The 19995-nt window shown below is 42.1% G+C and overlaps 1 protein-coding gene across 2 annotated transcripts in view; it reads right to left on the bottom strand.

Annotated features, from left to right (window-relative positions):
* The window catches only part of LOC140487880 (hepatocyte nuclear factor 1-alpha-like), a 198396-nt gene that overhangs the window by 126242 nt on the left and 52159 nt on the right, over window positions 1-19995 (bottom strand). For both annotated transcript variants that reach the window (XM_072587260.1, XM_072587261.1), the window contains exon 3: window positions 10647-10902. In XM_072587260.1, the coding sequence (XP_072443361.1) occupies window positions 10647-10902 (256 nt within the window). The remainder of the gene's footprint in view (window positions 1-10646; window positions 10903-19995) is intronic.

Genomic DNA, 19995 nt, shown 5'->3' with positions numbered 1-19995 from the left:
ATGACTATGTACCTGGATGCAATCCATGCCAGTTAGTTAACAGAAGAAGATGTGGTTCATAGTGACCACATCTGTAGCAAGTGTTGGCTGCCCGAGAAGCTCCGTCACAGAGCCGATGAGCTGGAGTCTGCTGTGAACTATCGACACACAGGAGCTGGGAAGGGAATCAAGGAGGTGAGGGAGTCTCATCTAGAAACCAGGGACAGAATTTTAATGCCCCCCTTGGCTGAGGGTTTCGAGGAAGGAATCGTATATAACTAGCATGTGGGTGAAACAGAGCCAGGAAAAGAAATCATGATCCCTGGCGCCACTCCAAATTCCAGGCTCCCTACCTTTGACAGCATCTGACAGCTCCAACGTGACGCACTTTGGGTTCGAGAGAACAGGATATTTCAGCACAAAAGAAGATCGTTCAACACATCGAGTCTGCGTCAGACCTTTCAAAGAGAAATCCAGTCTGTGCTATCATCACCTCCCCTCCTAATCTAACCCCCTGCCATAGTTTCTCCGCATTTTCTCCCTCCAAGTGTGTATCAAATTTGAAGTCGTATCCACTTGTAACGTTAGGGTGAGTGTGCAATCCAAAGCCGAACAAATCTTTACATGAAAGGTTTTCCTCAAATTACATCCATTCCTTCTGCCAAAAAAGTTAAATCTGCAACATTTGATTACTCTATGGCAGAGGAATAAATAATTCAAATCTCTTTTTCAATCAAAATCTTTTATAATTTTATATACTCCCTTGACTATCTGACTTCTTGGTTTTTAGGAGAACAACATCAGCTTCTTTATAATCCCTCAACCTTGGATGCATTCTGGAGGAAGTGAGGACTACAGATGCTGGAGATCAGAGTTGAAGAGTGTGATACTGGAAGCACATAGTCATGGGCCTCATTCTTGCTGAAGAGCTTATGTTTGAAACATCGACTCTCCTGCTCCTTGGATGCTGCCTGACCGGCTGTGCTTTTCCAGCACCACACTCTTCGACTTGGAACCATTCCGTTAAAATTCTTCCGAATTCTCTACTTCTTGTCCACAGAATTAGAACCAATAGTCACATAAGGTCAAAATGTGTTGTATGGATTCAACAAAGCTTCTTGCCTTTTGTACACTATGCCTCATTCATAAAGCCCATCAAATGCTCAGGTGTGATACAACCATCGCGATGTCAGACAATTACACACAACCTAGAGTGATGGAGTCATAAGACCCTTTGGTCCTAATTGTCTATACTGACCAAATATTCCAAATTAACCTAGTCCCATTTGCCAGAATTAGGCCATTTTCCTCGAAACACTTCCTATTCATAACACAATCCAGATGCTTTTTCAGTGTTGCAATTGTACCAGCCTCTATCACTTCCTCTGACAGCTCATTCCATACACGTACCACCCTCTGCAAGAAGAAGAATCCCCTAGGTCCCTTTTAAATCTTTCCCCTCTCACCTTAAACCTATTCCCTCTAGTTTTGGACTCGCCTACCCAGGGGACCAGACTTTTGCTATTCACCCTATCCATACCCCTCATGATTTTATAAACCTCTATAAGGTCACCCTCAGCCTGCAATGCTCCAGAGAAATCAGCCCCAGCCTGTTCAGCCTCTCCCTATAGCTCAAACCTTCCAACCCTGGCAATATCCACTTAAATCTTTTCTGAACCCTTTTAAGTTTCACAACATCCTTCCCAAAGCGGGAGACCAGAACTGAATGCAGTATTCCAACAGTGGCCTAACTAATGTTCTGTACAGCCACGACATGACCTCCCAACTCCCCAACTCAATGCTCTGACCAATCAATGCCCTGATTACCTGCAACTCCAGCTTCAAGGAGCTATGAACCTGCACCCCAAGGTGTCTTTGCTCAGCAACACTCTCCAGGACCCTACCATTAAGTGTATAAATCTTGCCTTGATTTGCCTTTCCAAAATGTAGCACTTTACATTTGGTCATTCAAGTTATGCAATCAACTCTGCTTCCTTGAACCCAGCCCTGTGCAATATCCAGAGAGGAACATGAAACAGACCAGAACTCATAAACACTGCAGACAATAACCCCCATATAGGAATATCACTAACTCACTGTGATACTTCCAATAGGTGCATGTTCCTGATTTCACTTCCAACTTTAAAAAAAATCAAAACTTTCCCTTAAATTCATATCAACAAATTTACCTACTATAATGTGATTTTTCTATCCACTTAAGTGACTTTAACAAACGAATTTTGTGTCATAATGAATATTTTCTCATTTTACATTGAAACTAACCACACTTACAAATGCCCTGTTTAGAGCATGTAATAGGAGAATAAAATACTACAGATACTGGAAATCTGAAATACAGTAGAACCCCCGTATCCGTGGATTCGGTTTCTGTGGTTTCAGTTATCCGTGGTTTGCCGTGTCCCAAAAATATTCCTGATGAAGGGCTTATGCCAGAAACATCGATTCTCCTGCTCCTTGGATGCTGCCTGACCTGCTGTGCTTTTCCAGCAACACCCTCTCGACTCTGATCTCCAGTATCTGCAGTCCTCACTTCCTCCTGAAAATAGTACATGGATCATTGCAGAAATAATTCCAGGGGGCTGCCAGGAAGGTAAATTTCCCATTTAAATGATAGGATTCACTACCATCTGCTGTTTCGGGCATCCGCGTCTTGGCATGTACCACCCGCAGACATGAGGATATGCCTATATAAAAAGAAAATGCTGGAGAACTCTAGGTCCAGTAGAAACTCTGGTGGGCAACTGAGAGAGAAAGAGTGTTAACGCCACAGGTCCATAATTTTCTAGTTCAGAAGAAGGACTGCTGACCATTGTTTTTTTCTCTGCGTTGATGCTACCAGATGTGCTGAGTGTTTCCAATGTGTCCAATTATAAATGGAGCAAAATTAAGCCCTTTACCTCCAATTGGGGGTCTAAACTTCCAGCTTTTCTTTACTGAACGCCTGCTGGACTGTGGAACTTGCTGCCACATGAACTGGCTCAGCTGAACAGCCAGATGCGGGACAATGAGAAAGGAGGATATGGGAGAGTGTGATGAACTTTGCAAGTTGCAAAATCCCTGCATTTCAGACTGTCCCAAATGTAAAACTAAGCAAGGATTCTGGCTAGGGGACCTAACTGAAATTCCTGGCTGAGAAATCATTTCTGAGAAATTCGATTCTGATAGAGGTTGCTGTGGAACCGAAAACTAGGGAACGTATAACGGCCAACAGCTTCAAATGTGCTGGACAGAGTACTGAAAATACCTGGTGTTCAGGAGAAGCAAGCTGGGTTTTCGAAGAAAAAAAAAGACTGTTGTTAGTTCGATAGGAAAAGATAGGAGGGGAACTCATGGTGCGGAAATGTGCAAGACGGCTAAAAGGGACTGAAGCTTACAAATGGTGTGAATACTTCAGGAATGGTAAAAAGCTGGGTGCTTTTAATCAGAAATCACCAGACTGACTGGGCAGTTGAAAAGGAATTGTGAAAAACTACACTATCATAACTGAGAGAGCAAAAGCATGGGAGGGCAAGAGAGAGAAAGAGCAGACAAACATCAGACAAAGAGAAAGAGCACGAAGCGGCCAGAGAGAGAAAAGACAAAAGATTCATCTTGTTGGTGATAATTCTGTTTGGCAAACTCAGATGGAATAGAAATGATGTTACAAGTGGCTGGAGGATTGAATCCTTTGAGTGGGAAAAGGCTACACTCAGGAGATAGTTTTTAAAGGGCTTTAGACCGGACATGGTACTACACACGTATTGGGAGTGTCACTGAGAAATTCATGAGAATTATCATTGTCTGGCTGTTTAACATGAAATCTATTGTTTCTATTGAAGTAATACATGTCTGTTAATGCATGTTTAATTTATATTGATTTTGGTTAAAAATGTTAGAGTGAAAACTTGTTTTATAAAGGTTAAACCGTGTCTCTTTGGGGAACATACCAAGACGGTGAAAGGAAGGAATTGGAGGTTTAAACAATTGGATTGAATAGTGTTCTGTGGCACAGAACAAGGTGAAGTAATTCTCTTTGCTTTGCTAAGGGCGTTCGGAACAACATACAACCTTAAATCTAGAGCCTCAAAGGCAATCCCAGGAAGCACTCCCCCTCCCAACAAGCAACAGAAATCTAAAACCTCCCCAGAAAGTGGAAGCTCAATTGAAAACTTTGAAACTAAAAATGGCAGACTTGTGCTTGCCAAGGTTATAAACAGGACAATAAAATCAAGACGGGTAAATGGAGTGAAATTCCAGATCAACTGTGATTGAACTAAACAGCAGAGTGAGATTGAAAAGCTGAACTCCCCTCTCCTGTTCCTATTAATTTAGCTGTTTTCCCCTGCCCCGAGTCAGTAACACTGAAGCCAATTTCAATGCCCAATTGCCCAATGCAGTTGAATTTAGCTAATACAACAGATCAAAAGGAAATAGATTGCTGACATTTATCTGTGAACTATGGCAATCCTGAGGGGATGACAGAAGTAAATAAGTGCAAATTCCATTCCTACAAGCCACCCCCTCGCTGTACTGGAAACAGCTCTCTCAAAAATGAGTAGTTCATGATTTGATTTATGCTCGTTCTGGCTACTTCTCATTACGCCCCCAACAACATCATTTCACAGCCTTTCGCTATCACTTACCACTACAATCAAATTCACTTTATCGGGCACGCACCAGGATTCGGTGGTACCAATAAATCAAAATTGCAGGTTAACACCCTGGAAGTGAACTAAAACATGCCCTGGCATATAGTGCAATTTGCAGCCTCTCCACCTTTGACTCTTCTCACTGTTGGGAAAAAAACTTCAATCTTCAGCAGGCTAATTTTATAATCGCTTCAGACTGACATCAGTATTTAATAATGGAATGCCAAAGGGGATATCAGAGATATCAGTTCGAGGAAGATTCAGGTTTGTGAGGTGTCCAAAAACACAAAAAAAGTTATTGTAAATGCATGTGGAAGTGGAATTTCTATGACTACAGGTTTAGTTGAAAAATTAGGGGGTTACAAATGAGTAACATTTTTGGAAAGTTTAAAATCTACCCTCCCCTATTGCTTTGCTATTGTTCTGCTACATTACAGCCTGTACCTGCTAAACACACCCTCGAAAGGAGTCGAAAGTATGTTCACTATTTAATTTTGTTATAAGTAAGTAACAATCACCATGAAGATATGATTTGGAAATGCGGTGTTGGAGTGGGGTGGACAAAGTTAAAAATCACACAACACCAGGTTATAGTCCAACAGGTTTAATTGGAAGCACACTAGCTTTCAGAGCATCGCTCCTTCACCAGGTGGTAGTGGAGGGCTCAATCCTAACACACAGAATTTATAGCAAAAATTTACAGTGTGATGTAACTGAAATTATACATTGAAAAAATGATTGTCTGTTAAGCCTTTCATCTGTTAGAATACCGTGATAGTTTCATTTCTTTCATGTGTAAATCACAAAGTTATTTTTTAAAAAGTTGCATTCTTGGGTTAGCTGTTACCAATGGTGATAGCTAGACAATATGTTGAAGGTGTTGGCCCCCTGTGTTCTCTGTCTATGCCATGATGTTTAGATTGATTCTAATCTAAAAAGTGAGAAAACTTTGACATAGATGGTGGACATAGATACCACCATCACACGTGGGGACACCTCCCATCTTGTACACGGCAGGTACTCGTGTGACTCAGCCAACATTGTCTATCGTATACGTTGCAGGCAAGGACGCCTGGAGGCATGGTACATTGGGGAAACCGAGCAAAGGCTACGACAACGGATGAATGAGCACCGCACAACAATCAACAGACATAAGGGTTCCCTCCCAGTTGGGGAACACTTCAGTGGTCCAGGACATTCAGCCTCGGACCTTCGGGTGACCATCCTCCAAGGTGGACTTCAGGACAGGCAGCAGAGGAAAGTGGCTGAGCAGAGGCTGATAGCTAAGTTCGGTACCCATAGGGAGGGCCTCAACTGGGACCTTGGGTTCATGTCACATTACAGGTGATCACCATTGCACTATACACACACACAGATACTCACACATATACACAGATGCGCCCACAGACATCCACACACACCCTTACAGACACACACATTCACCCCCTCACAGACTTAAGACGCTCTTCACTCACTACACACACACGTACACTTCCTCACACTCACAACCCCCAACCCAGACAGACACACACACAGACAGACAAAGACCCACATGCACACATATATTTTGTGGGGTGAATTTGTACTTGCAGGATTATATTGCACTTTGCTCAAAAACTGCATGAATTCATGTAAAGCTCCGTTATCTCACTTTTTAGATTAGAATCAATCTAAACATCATGGCATAGACAGAGACGCAGGGGGCCAACACCTTCAACATATTGTCTAGCTATCACCATTGTTAACAGCTAACCCAAGAATGCAACTTTTAAAAAAATGGCTTTGTGATTTACACATGAAAGAAGTGAAACTATCACGGTATTCTAACAGATGAAAGGCTTAACAGGCAATCAATTTTTCAATGCATAATTTCAGTTACATCACACTGTAAATTTTTGCTATAAATTCTGTGTGTTAGGATTGAGCCCTCCAGTAACACCTGATGAAGGAGCGACACTCCGAATGCTAGTGTGTTTCCAATTAAACCTGTTGGACTATAGCCTGGTGTTGTGTGATTTTTAACCATGAAGATAGGCATTACTCACTGTACTCTAACTTCATTGCATTTATCAAATCCAACAAAAGCAAAAGCCACATTTATAATTTTATATGACTTCAAACAACATTTTCACAGAGCAGAAGTGAATACTATGGAGCAACAGAACATACACAGAATGTTCTGAATGTAGGTTTGCTCGCTGAGCTGGAAGGTTCTTTTCAGACATTTTGTCACCATACGAGGTAGCATCTTCAGTGAGCCTCTGAATGAAGCACTGGTGGTGTAGCCCACTTTCTATTTATATGTTTGGGTTTCCTTGGGTATGGTGACAAAATATCTTAAAACGAACCTTCCAGCTCAGCGAGCAAACCTACATCCAGAACCACAACCTGTGCTATAAATCTTCTCAAACTCGCTGTATAGAACGTGTCTTAAAATCCATTATAAATCACCATCCTCCCTGTCCTCTTCAGAACCAAATGTTGCATCCCATTCTGCTTCTTAAATGGCATCATCCTAACAATCATCAAGATCATTTTCATCAGCAAAGCTATATTGCCATCGCCATAACACTCCACAAATGTACCATCAAGTGCATTGGGTATTTCGCATTTTTTAGATGATTTGTCAACAATCTTCATTCTGATTTCAACCAGGACTCTACAACTCATTTGCGCAGACTTGCTAACATTAGAGGACTTAGAGGTAGAATTAGAAATAGAATTAGAATTGGACTTAGAATTTGAATTAGAATTAGACTTAGAATTTGAATTTGCTTTATTAGAATTAGCTTTATTGTCACACGTACTCAAACGACTACAGTGAAAAGTTTACAAGTCACCATCTTAGGCACAAAGGTCCCTCGGGACACATTCTTTAGTACAAATTCTTAGGGAGAAAAATAGAAAAAGGAAGAGATAGATGTCCAGCATTAGAGATCATAGGAATGTATTTAAAAAGTAAAGGAATGCAAAGCTTAGAATTATATAAATCATTGGAACATTACTGAATGTCTTCTCTCCTCTGATCATACACATTTTTTCTTATTACTCTTTAAGGGATGGCTCAGAGAGACATTCAAAAATTAAATGAGGGTGGTTAGACCATTGACAATCACCACAATACCTCTGTTTTGTGATCTAACTTCAACAACAATTATTCCCGGTTGTTCATAATACCAGACGAAACCATCGTGCTTCACTCAATGATTGCCCCTAAGTTCAACATGTTGACACAAAGATGGATTTTGACAGGATATGATTCATCACAAAACTATTGTAGGTTCAAGTTACAGGTTTTGATGGAAGAGCTGTCTAAAGCGAGCTGGTAAAAGTAGGTAGATGATCAGGGGTCGGATCTCTAAGCAGAATTTTCAGAATGCTCAGCAATAAGTGTATTCCAGTCAGAAAGGACTCACTAAGAAGAGTGAGCCACCCACGTTTAACAAAGGCAGTCAAAGGAGAGCATCCAATCAAAACCAAAGCACACGGGAGCCAAAAACTAATGGTAGGCTAGAAAATAGGAGCTTTCAGGATCAAGCAGCAGATGACTAAAAAGATAATAAAGAAATGAAAAAAAGTGATTATGTAAGCAAGTTGGCAAGAAATGTAAAACAACATAAACTTTGTTAAGAATACAAAAAGACAGTAACTAAAATTAGTGTGAGACCCTTCGAGATGGTACTGGGGAATTAATAACAGGGAAATGGGATAACTTAAACCAATGTTTTGCTTCGGTCTTCATGGTGGAAGATACTATAAAGACAACAAAGAAAGCAGATGAGCAAGGTGCTAATGGGAGGAGAGATCTTTAATATGCTCTACCAGAAGGAAAATGTATATGACAAATTAATGGGACTATAAACAGGAAGGTAGCCAGGACCGGATATTCTACATTCAAGGGTGTGAAAGGAGGTGGCTGTGGAGATATTGGAGGTATTGGTTTAAATATTCCAGAACTTACTGGATTTGGGGAGGGTTCTGGTGGATTGGAATTGCAACACTCCTTTTAAAGGAGGGTCAGAGACAGGAAGCAGAAAACTATAGGCCAGTTAGCCTAACATGTATTGCTGAAAAAATACTAAAGTCCATTATTCAGTAAAATAAAATAGCAGTACATTCAGAAAAGCTTAATGCAATTAAACAGAGGCAACATGGTTTTGTGAAAGGGAAATCATGGTCAAGTTAGAATTCTTTGAAGTTATAAAGGAGTAGAGTTGAAGAGGAACCAGTAGAAGTAATGTTGTTGGAACAGAATGCCTGAGGTTCAAATATATGGTTCTTTGTTCGTTGCGTCACAGTTAGACAGAATAGTAAAAGAAGACATTCAGCACGCTTGCCCTCATTGGTGTAGGAGTTGGGGTGTCACATTGAGGTTGTACAGAATGTTGATGAGGTCACCCTGCTATTGAAAGGATTTTATGAAATTGGAGAGGGTTCATAAAAGCTTTACCAGGATGTTGCCAAAACTGGAGGATTTGAGATATAAGGATAGGTTGAGACCTTTTTTTTCCCCCTGGAACACAGAAAGTTGAGAAGCTTATAAAATCATGAGGGGCATAGATAATCATGAGGTGAATAGCAAAGGTCTTTTCCTGAGTGAGTGAGTTCAAAACCAGGGGGCATATTTTTAAGGTGAGAGGAGAAAGATTTAAAAGGGACCTGCAGGGCAAGCTTTCAAACAGAGGGTGTGAAATGAATGCCAGAGGAAATGGTAGATGCAGGTGCAGTTGTAACATTTAAAAGACATTGGGATCGTTCTTAAAATATCAACTTCTACAGAATCAGGTTAGGACCCTCAGTAACTTTCATTACCATACAAATACGGGACATGATCAGATGGTTCACAGCATTTTGTAAGTATTCACAATGTACTTGAAGTTGTGCTATAACTTTAAATAGTGATAGAAATTCCTCATCTGAAATATTGTCTATAGCTCTGATTCTGATTTATGGATTCACCTGTCACCTCAAGGGTGAGTGTTTAACGAGGAGACCAGGAGTTCAGAATCTAGGTTTCTATCATCTTTTACACGTGATGTTAAGTCAACCATTGATTTGCAGAACTGTTTGTAAATATTATATATGCAGTCACTCTTGGAGGGATGAGTGAAGGCTTGTGATGTTTGCACATGTCCTACAGGAACTTGACTCTTATCGAACATTCTGATTGCTTGATGACAGATGTCTCCATTTGGATCTGCCATGGTTGTATTTCCCATCTTTTGCAATAACTAAAATGAAGGCATTTAACTTTTATGAGGCACTGAGTTAAGCTTGCATAATTATCTCTGGAGAAAAGCAATGATCTGATTGGTGCCCTTAATTATGAACGAGGTCAAAGTGAAACAACTCTTCTCTCGAGCAGTAGTTTGACAACAAGGAAATGACCCTATCAGAGCCTGAGTTGGTTCAAAGCGAATCTGAGGAGATTCAAGTTGACAGATGATGAGAGAATATAATGGTGCTGGAAGGCCACTGATGTAGAAGCAATTATAAAAAGGTAAAACAATACTTTGTTAGGAAGCAGGAATGTAAAGGAATGTGAAGAGTGGGGATGTAGGATGACAGATAGAATTACTGTGAGCTTGGTGCACTCATCTTGTTCCTTAACTCCCACGTATTTTCTTCAATCCCTCGCTCTTTGTCTCTTCTGATTGGAGTAGCTCATCTTTGAGTTTGTTTGTGCGTGCATTAGCAGCTTCTACAGCTCATCTGAATGGCCTTTCTTCAGATGACAAGTTCGACTTAGCATCATCATGTTGGTTACAAAGGGTGCCGATGTTGTCGTCAACCTATGTTCACACAGCACTCTCCCGATAAGAACATGTACCTACAGTGAGAGCCTGACAGGTTCCCACCACTCCAACTGTACCCAACCCCTGCCCTGCCAACCTTACCATCTCAGCATTGTAAAAGTCAGTGATAGCCCTCTACCAGCTGCTGGCAAGATATCAGCTGGTTCATTCACACAGCAATATCAACAAGTGCCCATTGTTCATCACACTTCATTCAACGTACCTGTTGCACTCTTCAACCAATGCTTCCCGTTCTTCCTTGCTTGGGTTCTTCTGCCTCTCATAAGCCTGAAATAAAATCTGCTGCGAGGCGGGTCCCCACTTGAATCGGTTCCTCCGCATCTTCTTGCCGGTTGGCTCTTCAACAGGTTCTTCCCCGGGAGCTCCCTGAGCTGCATTGCTGTACTCTGCAAAGAGAAACAGCTGCTGCCTGCTCTCTGCCACATTCTGGCCTGCCTTTTGGGTTGGTTGGCTGAACTCTACAATGGGAAAGGTAGAAATAAATGTCGCTTGTTCCTTCATTCACAACAAAAAGGCAACTACACAATCTAAGGGTCTTAAAAAAACTAGAACCTTAAAATGACAGAACACTATAGCCGTCATTTTTCTTTGTGGAATTATCATCTTAATTAGATTAGATTACTTATAGTGTGGAAACAGGCCCTTCAGCCCAACAAGACCATTCCGACCCTCCGAAGAGCAACCCACCCAGACCCATTCCTCTACATTCACCCCTGACTAATGCACCTAACACTACAGACAATTTAGCACGGCCAATTCACCTAACCTACACATCTTTGGATTGTGGGAGGAAACCGGAGCACCCAGAGGAAACCCACACAGACACAGGGAGAATGTGCAAACTCCACACAGACAGTTGCCCAAGATGGGAACTGAACCCAGGTCCCTGGTGCTGTGAGGCAGCAGTGCTAACCAGTGAGCCACCGTGCCACCTGACCTAACTACAATCAATAATCCTATTCATCAGAGGTTAAAAAAAAAGACAGCCTAAGTTCATGTCTTCAGTTTAGATTGGTTTTCATTAAGGGATCTTGTGACATAGTGGTAGTGTTCCTATCTCTGAGGCCTATAATTCAAATCCCACCTGCTCCAGAGGTGTATCCTGATATAACAGGTTGATTATAAAAATCTAGATTTGATTTCTGCTTTGATCCATCTGCTCACCCAACAGGATTCATAATGCAGTAGATGTCCAATGTGTTACTGCCTTCTGCTTGCTCTCTTAGCTTATTCTTCTGGGAGGACAGCCAATATCCAGAATTTACCATACACAATGCACTATCATGGATATGAACCAGAATGGAATATAGCACGTGTAGCAACACACAAATATCAACTCTGATTAGTCTGTGGATAATGCACGTGATTGAAATCTAAATGTCCCCACACCCTCTCTGCAAGCCAGTAAATAGTAACAGAAGCTGTTTTGTATGTGCAATTTGTCTACTGTATATCATTAGCATGATACAGGCTGATAAAGGAACGACAATTTGTTTGAAGTTAATGGGTAAGAAACCCAGGCATGATGTAATGTGCAATGCTGGTTTTCGAAGGCCCCATTTGTTGTTACTGAGCAGAGGCCAACTCCACCAAAGAGAATCCTTTGTACAGTAAAGTGAGTCATGCTAGAGTTGTCTGCTTGAGCTCCCCACACAGAAAAACCCAAGGACTGAGGGGTATTCTATGGCTCAAGAAGGCTTTACTGCCAAATGACACAAGAGGCATTTATTTTTGTCCATCTAGATTTTTACATTTAATTATTGGAGGCACAAGCAAACACCTGAGGGTCTGTATGATGATTTCAGCAACAGCCAAGCATAAAAAAGATTATTGGAAAATAGAATTTTTAGTATTATAACAAATACAAAACAATACAATTCAAAACAATACAAAAGGAAGAACACAAAATAAATGTAAAAACCCAAAGCCCATCTACAAATGCATAAATATGTATAGAAAAATGTATAAATTAAAAAACTCAACTACTTAACTAAATAAATAATAATGAACAACAAACTAATAAATAATAATAATAACTCAGCTCAAACAAAACACTCACTCTCGAATCTTGAGAGCATTAATTTTCACATATTCATACATTCACTGTTCCCCCTGTCTGGATATTGGACTCATAAAGGACAATCGTTACGGCTATATAAAAGCCCTTATCAGTGTGGCAGATAAATCTGTGTCCAGGTTTCCAAAAAGGGCCGTCATGTCTTTTAGAAATTCTCAGTTTTGTGGTGCACCATACTTGCGGGAAAATCCAAGGGGATATGCTCCATAACAATCTTACGCCAACCCATAAGACCATAAGACATAGGAATGGAAGTAAGGCCATTCGGCCCATCGAGTCCACTCCGCCATTCAATCATGGCTGATGGGTACTTCAACTCCACTTACCCACATTCTCCCCGTAGCCCTTAATTCCCCGAGACAACAAGAATCTATCAATCTCTGCCTTGATGACATTTAGCGTCCCAGCCTCCACTGCACTCTGCGGCAATGAATTCCACAGGCCCACCACTCTCTGGCTGAAGAAATGTCTCCGCATTTCTGTTCTGAATTTACCCTTAGGGTTCCCTTACTTACCCGTCAGGCCTGGGGTATTTTCAGATACCCAACCTCACAAGATATTCTTTCTTGCGCAGAAAGTGAGGATATTGGAAGGCTTTTTCCCTATGCGCATCTACAGGGAACACTCTGGGCAGGCCAAGAAGAGGAGAGATGGGGTCCTTCTCCACCCTTACACCCAAAATCCCCTCCATTGCACCCGCCACAGAGCTCCAGTATGTTTGAGGCCTACCACAGGACCAGAGACAAATGAGAAAAAGTGCCCGTACCAACCTTGCACTTGGGACATGTTGAAGCTACCCATGGTTTAAATTTTGACAAATGGTCTGGAGCCAAGTGGACCCTGTGGAGAATCTTCAATTGTAAAGCATGGGTCCTATTGCAAATTGATATCTGTCTTGCATTTTCCCAAATATCTTCCCGTGCCTCTGAGAACACCTCAACACCTAGCTCTCTCTCCCACACCCTGCAGAGTCGATCGAACTCAACTAAGGGGCCATCCCCAGCTGATGATACAAAATGCTGACAGAAAGTGTACTCTTAGCACTGAGCACCCTCCTCTCCATGTCAGATTTGTAGGGATCAGTCAAAAGTGTAGTTGTTTTTTTTGAATAAATTCCTAACTTGAAAAAAAATGAAAGAGGTCCCTGTTAGATAGCTCATATTTCCTGAGCTATTCTGATTCCTGATGAAGGGCTTTTGCCCGAAACGTCAATTTTATTGCTCCTCGGATGCTGCCTGAACTGCTGTGCTCTTCCAGCACCACTAATTCAGAATCTGGTTTCCACCATCTGCAGACATTGTTTTTACCTAGCTCATTTTTCCGTGCTAACTGATCAAAGGACATCATTGTGTCTCCTTCAAATAAATCACCCATGCAAGACACACCCCTAGCTGCACAACGTTTAAATCCAGAATCTATCATTCCTGGTTGAAAACCCAGCATACCCACTTATAGATGTACGAGAAGATGTTTTGCCAATATTGCCTTCCCTCTGCCAAATTGCCCTCCATGCTTTTAACAGTATTGATAACTATTGGGTTATGGCAATGTTCCATAACTGTCGTCAATTTGTCCAAAAGCAACAAGCTAGTCAGGGGGCACCCTGGCCTGAGAGGTTTCGATATCTAACCATATTGAAAGAGGGTCCCCACAAGCCCAATCACTCATGTAAGATAAAAGCGAGCTTATTTGATAGTTTTTAATGTCCAGGAGATCCACCTCCCCCCAATGTGGGCAATTGCAGTTTAGCTAATTTAGTAAAGGGCCGCTTACAATGCCAAATAAAAGAGCTGAACCAGCTGTTCAGTCTCCTAAATCTTTGCTTATCGAAAATCAGGGGGAGCATCTGTCTTGGGTACAACAAACGGGGGAGCATATTCATCTTAATAAGTGCTATCTGACCCAACTGCGAGACTGGAAGTGCCTCCCATCTTTGAAGGTCTTGTTTAATTTTGTCGAATAATTGAGCAAAATTAGTTTTTAATAGCCAATCCAAAACTGGAGTGATGAATATGCTCAAATACACAAAACCCCCCTGTGACCACAAATAGTAATCTATAGTCGCCCTTAAGACCGAGCACCTTTGTAAGACCACCCAAAGGCATAGCCTCTGATTTTGCAAAATTAATCTTGTACCCTGAAAAGGTGCCAAACGCACTGATGCATTATCAGCCGAGGCAACGAAACTACTGGATTTGACATAAAAAATGAGGACATCGTCTGCGTACAACGAAATCTTATGTAATTTTGACCCCACTTCTAAAGCCAATATATTGGGATCCCTACTAAAGGCCTCCGACAATGGTTCAATGTAAAGAGCAACGGCGAAAGTCAAATGTTAAAATGTTAAAAATGTTAAATTTGCTGGATCATATTCCATCGGTGATGACCGCAGCGAGAGGGTCACTGTAGAAAACCTTTACCTACCTTATAAAGGCTTCGCCCAAGCCAAACTGCTCCAGAGTATAAAAAAGGTACAGCCACTCAACTCGATCAAATGCCTTCTTTGCATCTGGAGAAATCACCAATCCCTGTATTGACTACTGTTGACACACATGAGTTACATTAAGCAGCCTCCAAACATTTTTGGAGGATCTGTGGCCCTTTATGAAGCCCGTCTGGTCCACTTTAACAATAGAAGGTAACACAGTCTCCTGCCTTAACGCAAGAATCTTAGAGAGGATTTTAAAAAGTCCACATGCGAGACTGAAATGGGCCTGTCCCTTTTATAAGAATAAGCTGATTATTGCCCTCTCTCAGGGATGGCGGGAGACGATCATGACTGTATGAGTCATTGAACATGTTGAGGATCAGGCCTGACAATATGTTCAATGAGAGAATTTGCTGGGAAGTCCATCAGGACCGGGCACCTTTCCACTCTGAAGCTGCTTCACAGCCTCCTGCACCTCTTGCGCTGATATGGGGGCATTGAGAAAAGACTCTTGTTCAGGGGTCACGCCCAGGATCTCCAGATCCTTGAAGAAGGATTCCATCTTGGCCCACCCCTCCTCACAACATTCAGATTGGTATAACTTAGAGTAAAATCTCTGGAATGCCACATTAATCTTTTTGGAATCACATGTTACGTTCCCAGACCCTTCCCTAACTGACATAATGGCTTATGGGGCACTCCTTTTCCTGGTGAGATATGCTAAGTATTTGCCTGGCCTGTCACCATGCTCATATAACCATTGCTTTGCGAAAGTAAGCTCCTTCTTTGCTGTCTGCGTGAGCACAGAATTCAATGCAGACCGGTGCGCTATCATCCTCTGTAGCTTGACCAACGAGGGCCTGTCAAAGTAAGCCGTCTCGGCTACCTTCAACCGTGCTTCAAGGAGATGTTACTGTTTACCCTTTTGCCACCTCCTACTGGTAGAGCAAGAAATAACTAACCTCTGGCATAGGCTTTGGCAGTTTCCCAAAGGACGGACGGGCTACTAACCGAGCCTGAGTTAATGTCTAGGAACGCCTGAAATTCCCTAGAGAAGTAGGGAACTTATTATTGCCAGTGCCTTGGGCCCACTGTAATGTCCTTAATCTTAACCAACAGGTACACTGGAACATGATTGGAGATGGTAGTATTACCAATCATACAAGATCCTACCAAGTCCACGGTTACCACGGGGGGGGGTTGGAAAAACATCAATCCTGGTGTGACATCTGTGCAGATTCGAAAACAATGTAAAGTCCCTGCCTGTAGGGTGGAGACGCCTCCAGACATCCCTAACTCCACACACAGATCCACTAATTGTTTAGTTTGTACAGATGGCATCAGGGGCTTTTGGGCAACCTGTCTACCGTGGCATCCATTAAAATCTCCCCCTATAATGATATGCCGGGACTCCAGACTGATCAGTTTAGAGAACGCATCTACCAGAAATTTGAGAGGATGAAGCAGAGGGCAATAAACATTTAAAACGCTATATTCATCCCCGTTTATCAGGGCTTTGAGAATTACAAACCTCCCGTGTGTGTCTTTAACGCACCTCTCGTAACTTAAATGGGAGACTCTTCTAACCAATATAGCCACTCTCCTACTGCTAGTCTTAAAAGCTGAAAATTTAAGCCACTCTGCTATAGTTTCAAATGCTCCCTATCGTCCAAGTTTGTCTCCTGTAATAAAGCAATATCCATCTTCTCCTTTCTCAGACTCGAAAGTACCTTCTTCCTCTTAGTTGGTGAGTGACTCCTAACTACTGCCACACCATAAGCACAAGCAGAAAAGGAAGAAAATGCATCATGGAATAGCAATGTGAATAAAGAAATTTTGAAAAACAAATAGTCAGTACCCCACCCATCCTTTGGTATAACTTAACTTAGAAATTGAAAGGACACATCTCAACCACGCTAAACACAGGTTAGACCACATTGTTACCAATAAGAAAGCTAGGAAAATAAAACCCCGACCAGACTTTCTCCTTTTTTTGAAAAGGAAAACCAAAGACATACCCAAACAACACTACTATTTGTACATACTAAATTGTTCACATTAGGTTAATTTGCCCACAAAGTCTTTTGCCCTCTCCGACATGTAAAACAGATGTACAGATCCATCTAAGGGGATCCAAAGCATCGACGGATATCTCAGAGAATTGGATCCCAAGCTCCCTCAGTCTTTTCTTGACGTTGTCTTAGTATTTTCTTTTCTGGATCACCGCTGCTGAGAATTCCTGGAAGAACATGATCTTCGAGCCCTCATAAACTAGGGCCTTCGGATCCTTCTCCTGGATTCTGGAAGCTTCCACGATTCTCTCCTTATTTCTATAATGATGAAACTGCACCAAGATAGGACGAGGATGTTGATCCAGACCTGACCTCTCCGCCGTGACCCGATGAGCCCTCTTGATCTTCAAGCCTCTCATTCCAGCCTCCAAGTTAAGGAATTTCAGCAACCAGTCCTCAATAAATTCCACCAGCCGCTCACCTTCCTTACTCTCTGGCAGAACGACGATCCAAATATTGTTTCACCTGCCCCTGTTCTCGAGGTCATCAACCTGATCAAGCAAATTATGACCTGGGTCTCCAGGGCTTGGACCCTATCCTTAGACGAACCAGTATCAGCTTCCACTACTACAGCTCTGTATTCGACCTCATCCGTCCTTTTGTCCAGGTCTCCCAGTTGCTGTTCATGTTTCTGCAGCATGATAGAGATCCGAGCCAGCTTCCCCTCTGTCTGCTACCCAACATCTTGTGAGATTTTGTGAGCTCCTTCACCAGGGCCTGGTAAGAAATAGAGTCCGAGGATCCTGCAGGCTGGTCTGCGGGCCCAGCCTTGGATGCTCCTCAGACTCAGGCAACTGTCTTTGTGGAGTTTACACATTCTCCTCGTGTCTGCATGGGTTTCCTCCCACAGTCCAAAGATGTGCAGGTTAGGTGAATTGGCCAAGTCAGGGGTAAATATGGGGGAATAGGTCTGGGTGTACTTGTTGAGCCGAAGGGCCTGGTTCCATACTGTGAGGAATCTAATCTAGTTTCTGATGGTTGTCATCCTGTTAGCCGGCGGGCTCCGGGTTTCATTTCAGTCAGAAATGAGAGTTGCGTTTGTGAATTACACCAAGTAACAGCAGGCGAGAATAATCAGGAAATCAGCGGTGTAACTCTGTGCTGGAAACTTTATATTGTATCTCGAAGCACCGAAGCTGAAGTTCATCTTGCCGAAAGGGCAACTAGCACCCAAGCAGACATTCAATACTGTAACGCCAGCTTTCAGACAATAAACTATTTCATCTTTGCTCTTGGGTTTCTATCATTGGTAGTCCCTTTTTGTGGGATAGTCACTATCCACCATGTATTATCACACTGATAAAGGAAAGAGGACACTCGTGTACTCTTCACTATTCAGACTTTTCCCACATAATCCACGCTGAAAAACATATCACTGATTAATCTAGTCGTTTATCACACTTCTTCAGTGCAGCTAACATTGATTCCAGTATTTCTCACAGAGCAGGGCTTGCAACAGACACAAGACCAGGGACTGGACTGAGATCTGAACATGTGCAGTTGGTGTGGGTTTAGTGGAACTATGGATGGGAACTGCAATCCCAGCCTCAGGTTACAGGTCTGACTAGAAATTGAATTTATTCTCTATATTGAACTTAAAAGCTAAGCTTGAGGATAGCCGATCTATTTACAAGGTATAATTAAAGGATTTCATTAAGTCGAAACAATCAATCAGTGTGGAGGTATTTATACATAAGCCAAGTTTTCTTGCGATTAAACAGAAATCATTAATGCATGTTCAAAGAAAGCACATTTTACTGCAGGAGAATTTGCTGTTTTTGAATTCATGTGTCGCTGGATATCGGAGTGTATCTGGGAAAATTAACAAGCAGTGAATTTCACAACTAATCTTGGAGGAACCGGTTTGGGCAAAGTTCACAACACAGAATCAGATAAGATAATTGTTGTTTAAGTGTGTCCAAGAGAAAGGCTGTATTAGTGAGCACAGTGGATTCTTTCTAGATTATATGTTTTTGGAGATATGTCTCTTGATTAAACTTAAAGTATAGCCATAGCTATTAATTTAACCTGGGGCAAGGTTTTGTAGAGGAATAAGACAGTGTTATTTTCTGAGTCTGTAGATTGTGAAGGAGCAAAAATGGCCTTTGTACTTCTTGTCAGATGTGGGAGTTTAAAGAATGTTTAAGGGTTACTGTGGGTTATATCTGCCATAAATGCTGTTGGATGCGAATCTTATCAGATTGAGTGGATCGGTTGGAGAGACAGTTAGAAGTGATGAGGAATTTGCAACAGCAACAGTATGTGATGGATGGCAGTTATAGGAATTGGGGAAAAGTCTCAGTTCCAGTCACATAGATGGGTTAACTCCAGGAAGGGTAAGAGAGGTAGGCACCTAGGACAGAAGTCTTTTATGGATATACCCATTTCAAACAGGTATGCTGTTTTGGAAAATGTACGAGGTGATGGATTCTCAGGGGAACGTAGCACGAACAGCCAAATTTCTTGTATTGAGACTGGCTCTAATGCAATGAGGGATACGTCAGCTTCCAAGAGATCAATTGTGTTAGGGGATTCTGTAGTCTGAAGTCCAGACAGACGTTTCTGTGGCCAGCAGAGAAAAAGCAGAATGGTCTGTTGTTTCCCTGGTGCCAGGATCAAAGATGTCTCAGACAGGGTGCAGAATGTTCTCACGAAGGAGAGGGGCCAGCAAGAGGTCATTGTCCACATTGGAACCAACGGTATAGGAAGGGAAAAGGTTGAGATTCTAAAGGGAGATTACAGAGAGTTAGGCAGAAATTTAAAAAGGAGGTCCTCAAGAGTAGTAATATCTGGATTCCTCCCAGTACAACGAGCTAGTGAGGGCAGGAACAGGAGGATAGAGCAGATGAATGAATGGCTGAGGTGCTGGGGTATGGGAGAAGGATTCACATTTTTTCATCATTGGAATATCTTTTGGGGTAGACGTGACCTGGACAAGAAGGACGGATTGCACCTAAATTGGAAGGGGACT

This window comes from Chiloscyllium punctatum, chromosome 17 (assembly GCF_047496795.1).
Source record: "Chiloscyllium punctatum isolate Juve2018m chromosome 17, sChiPun1.3, whole genome shotgun sequence".
In the NCBI taxonomy this organism is placed as follows: Eukaryota; Metazoa; Chordata; class Chondrichthyes; order Orectolobiformes; family Hemiscylliidae; genus Chiloscyllium; species Chiloscyllium punctatum.
The sequence above is the reverse complement of the archived record's forward strand: the minus strand, read 5'-3'. Positions and strand labels throughout refer to the sequence as shown.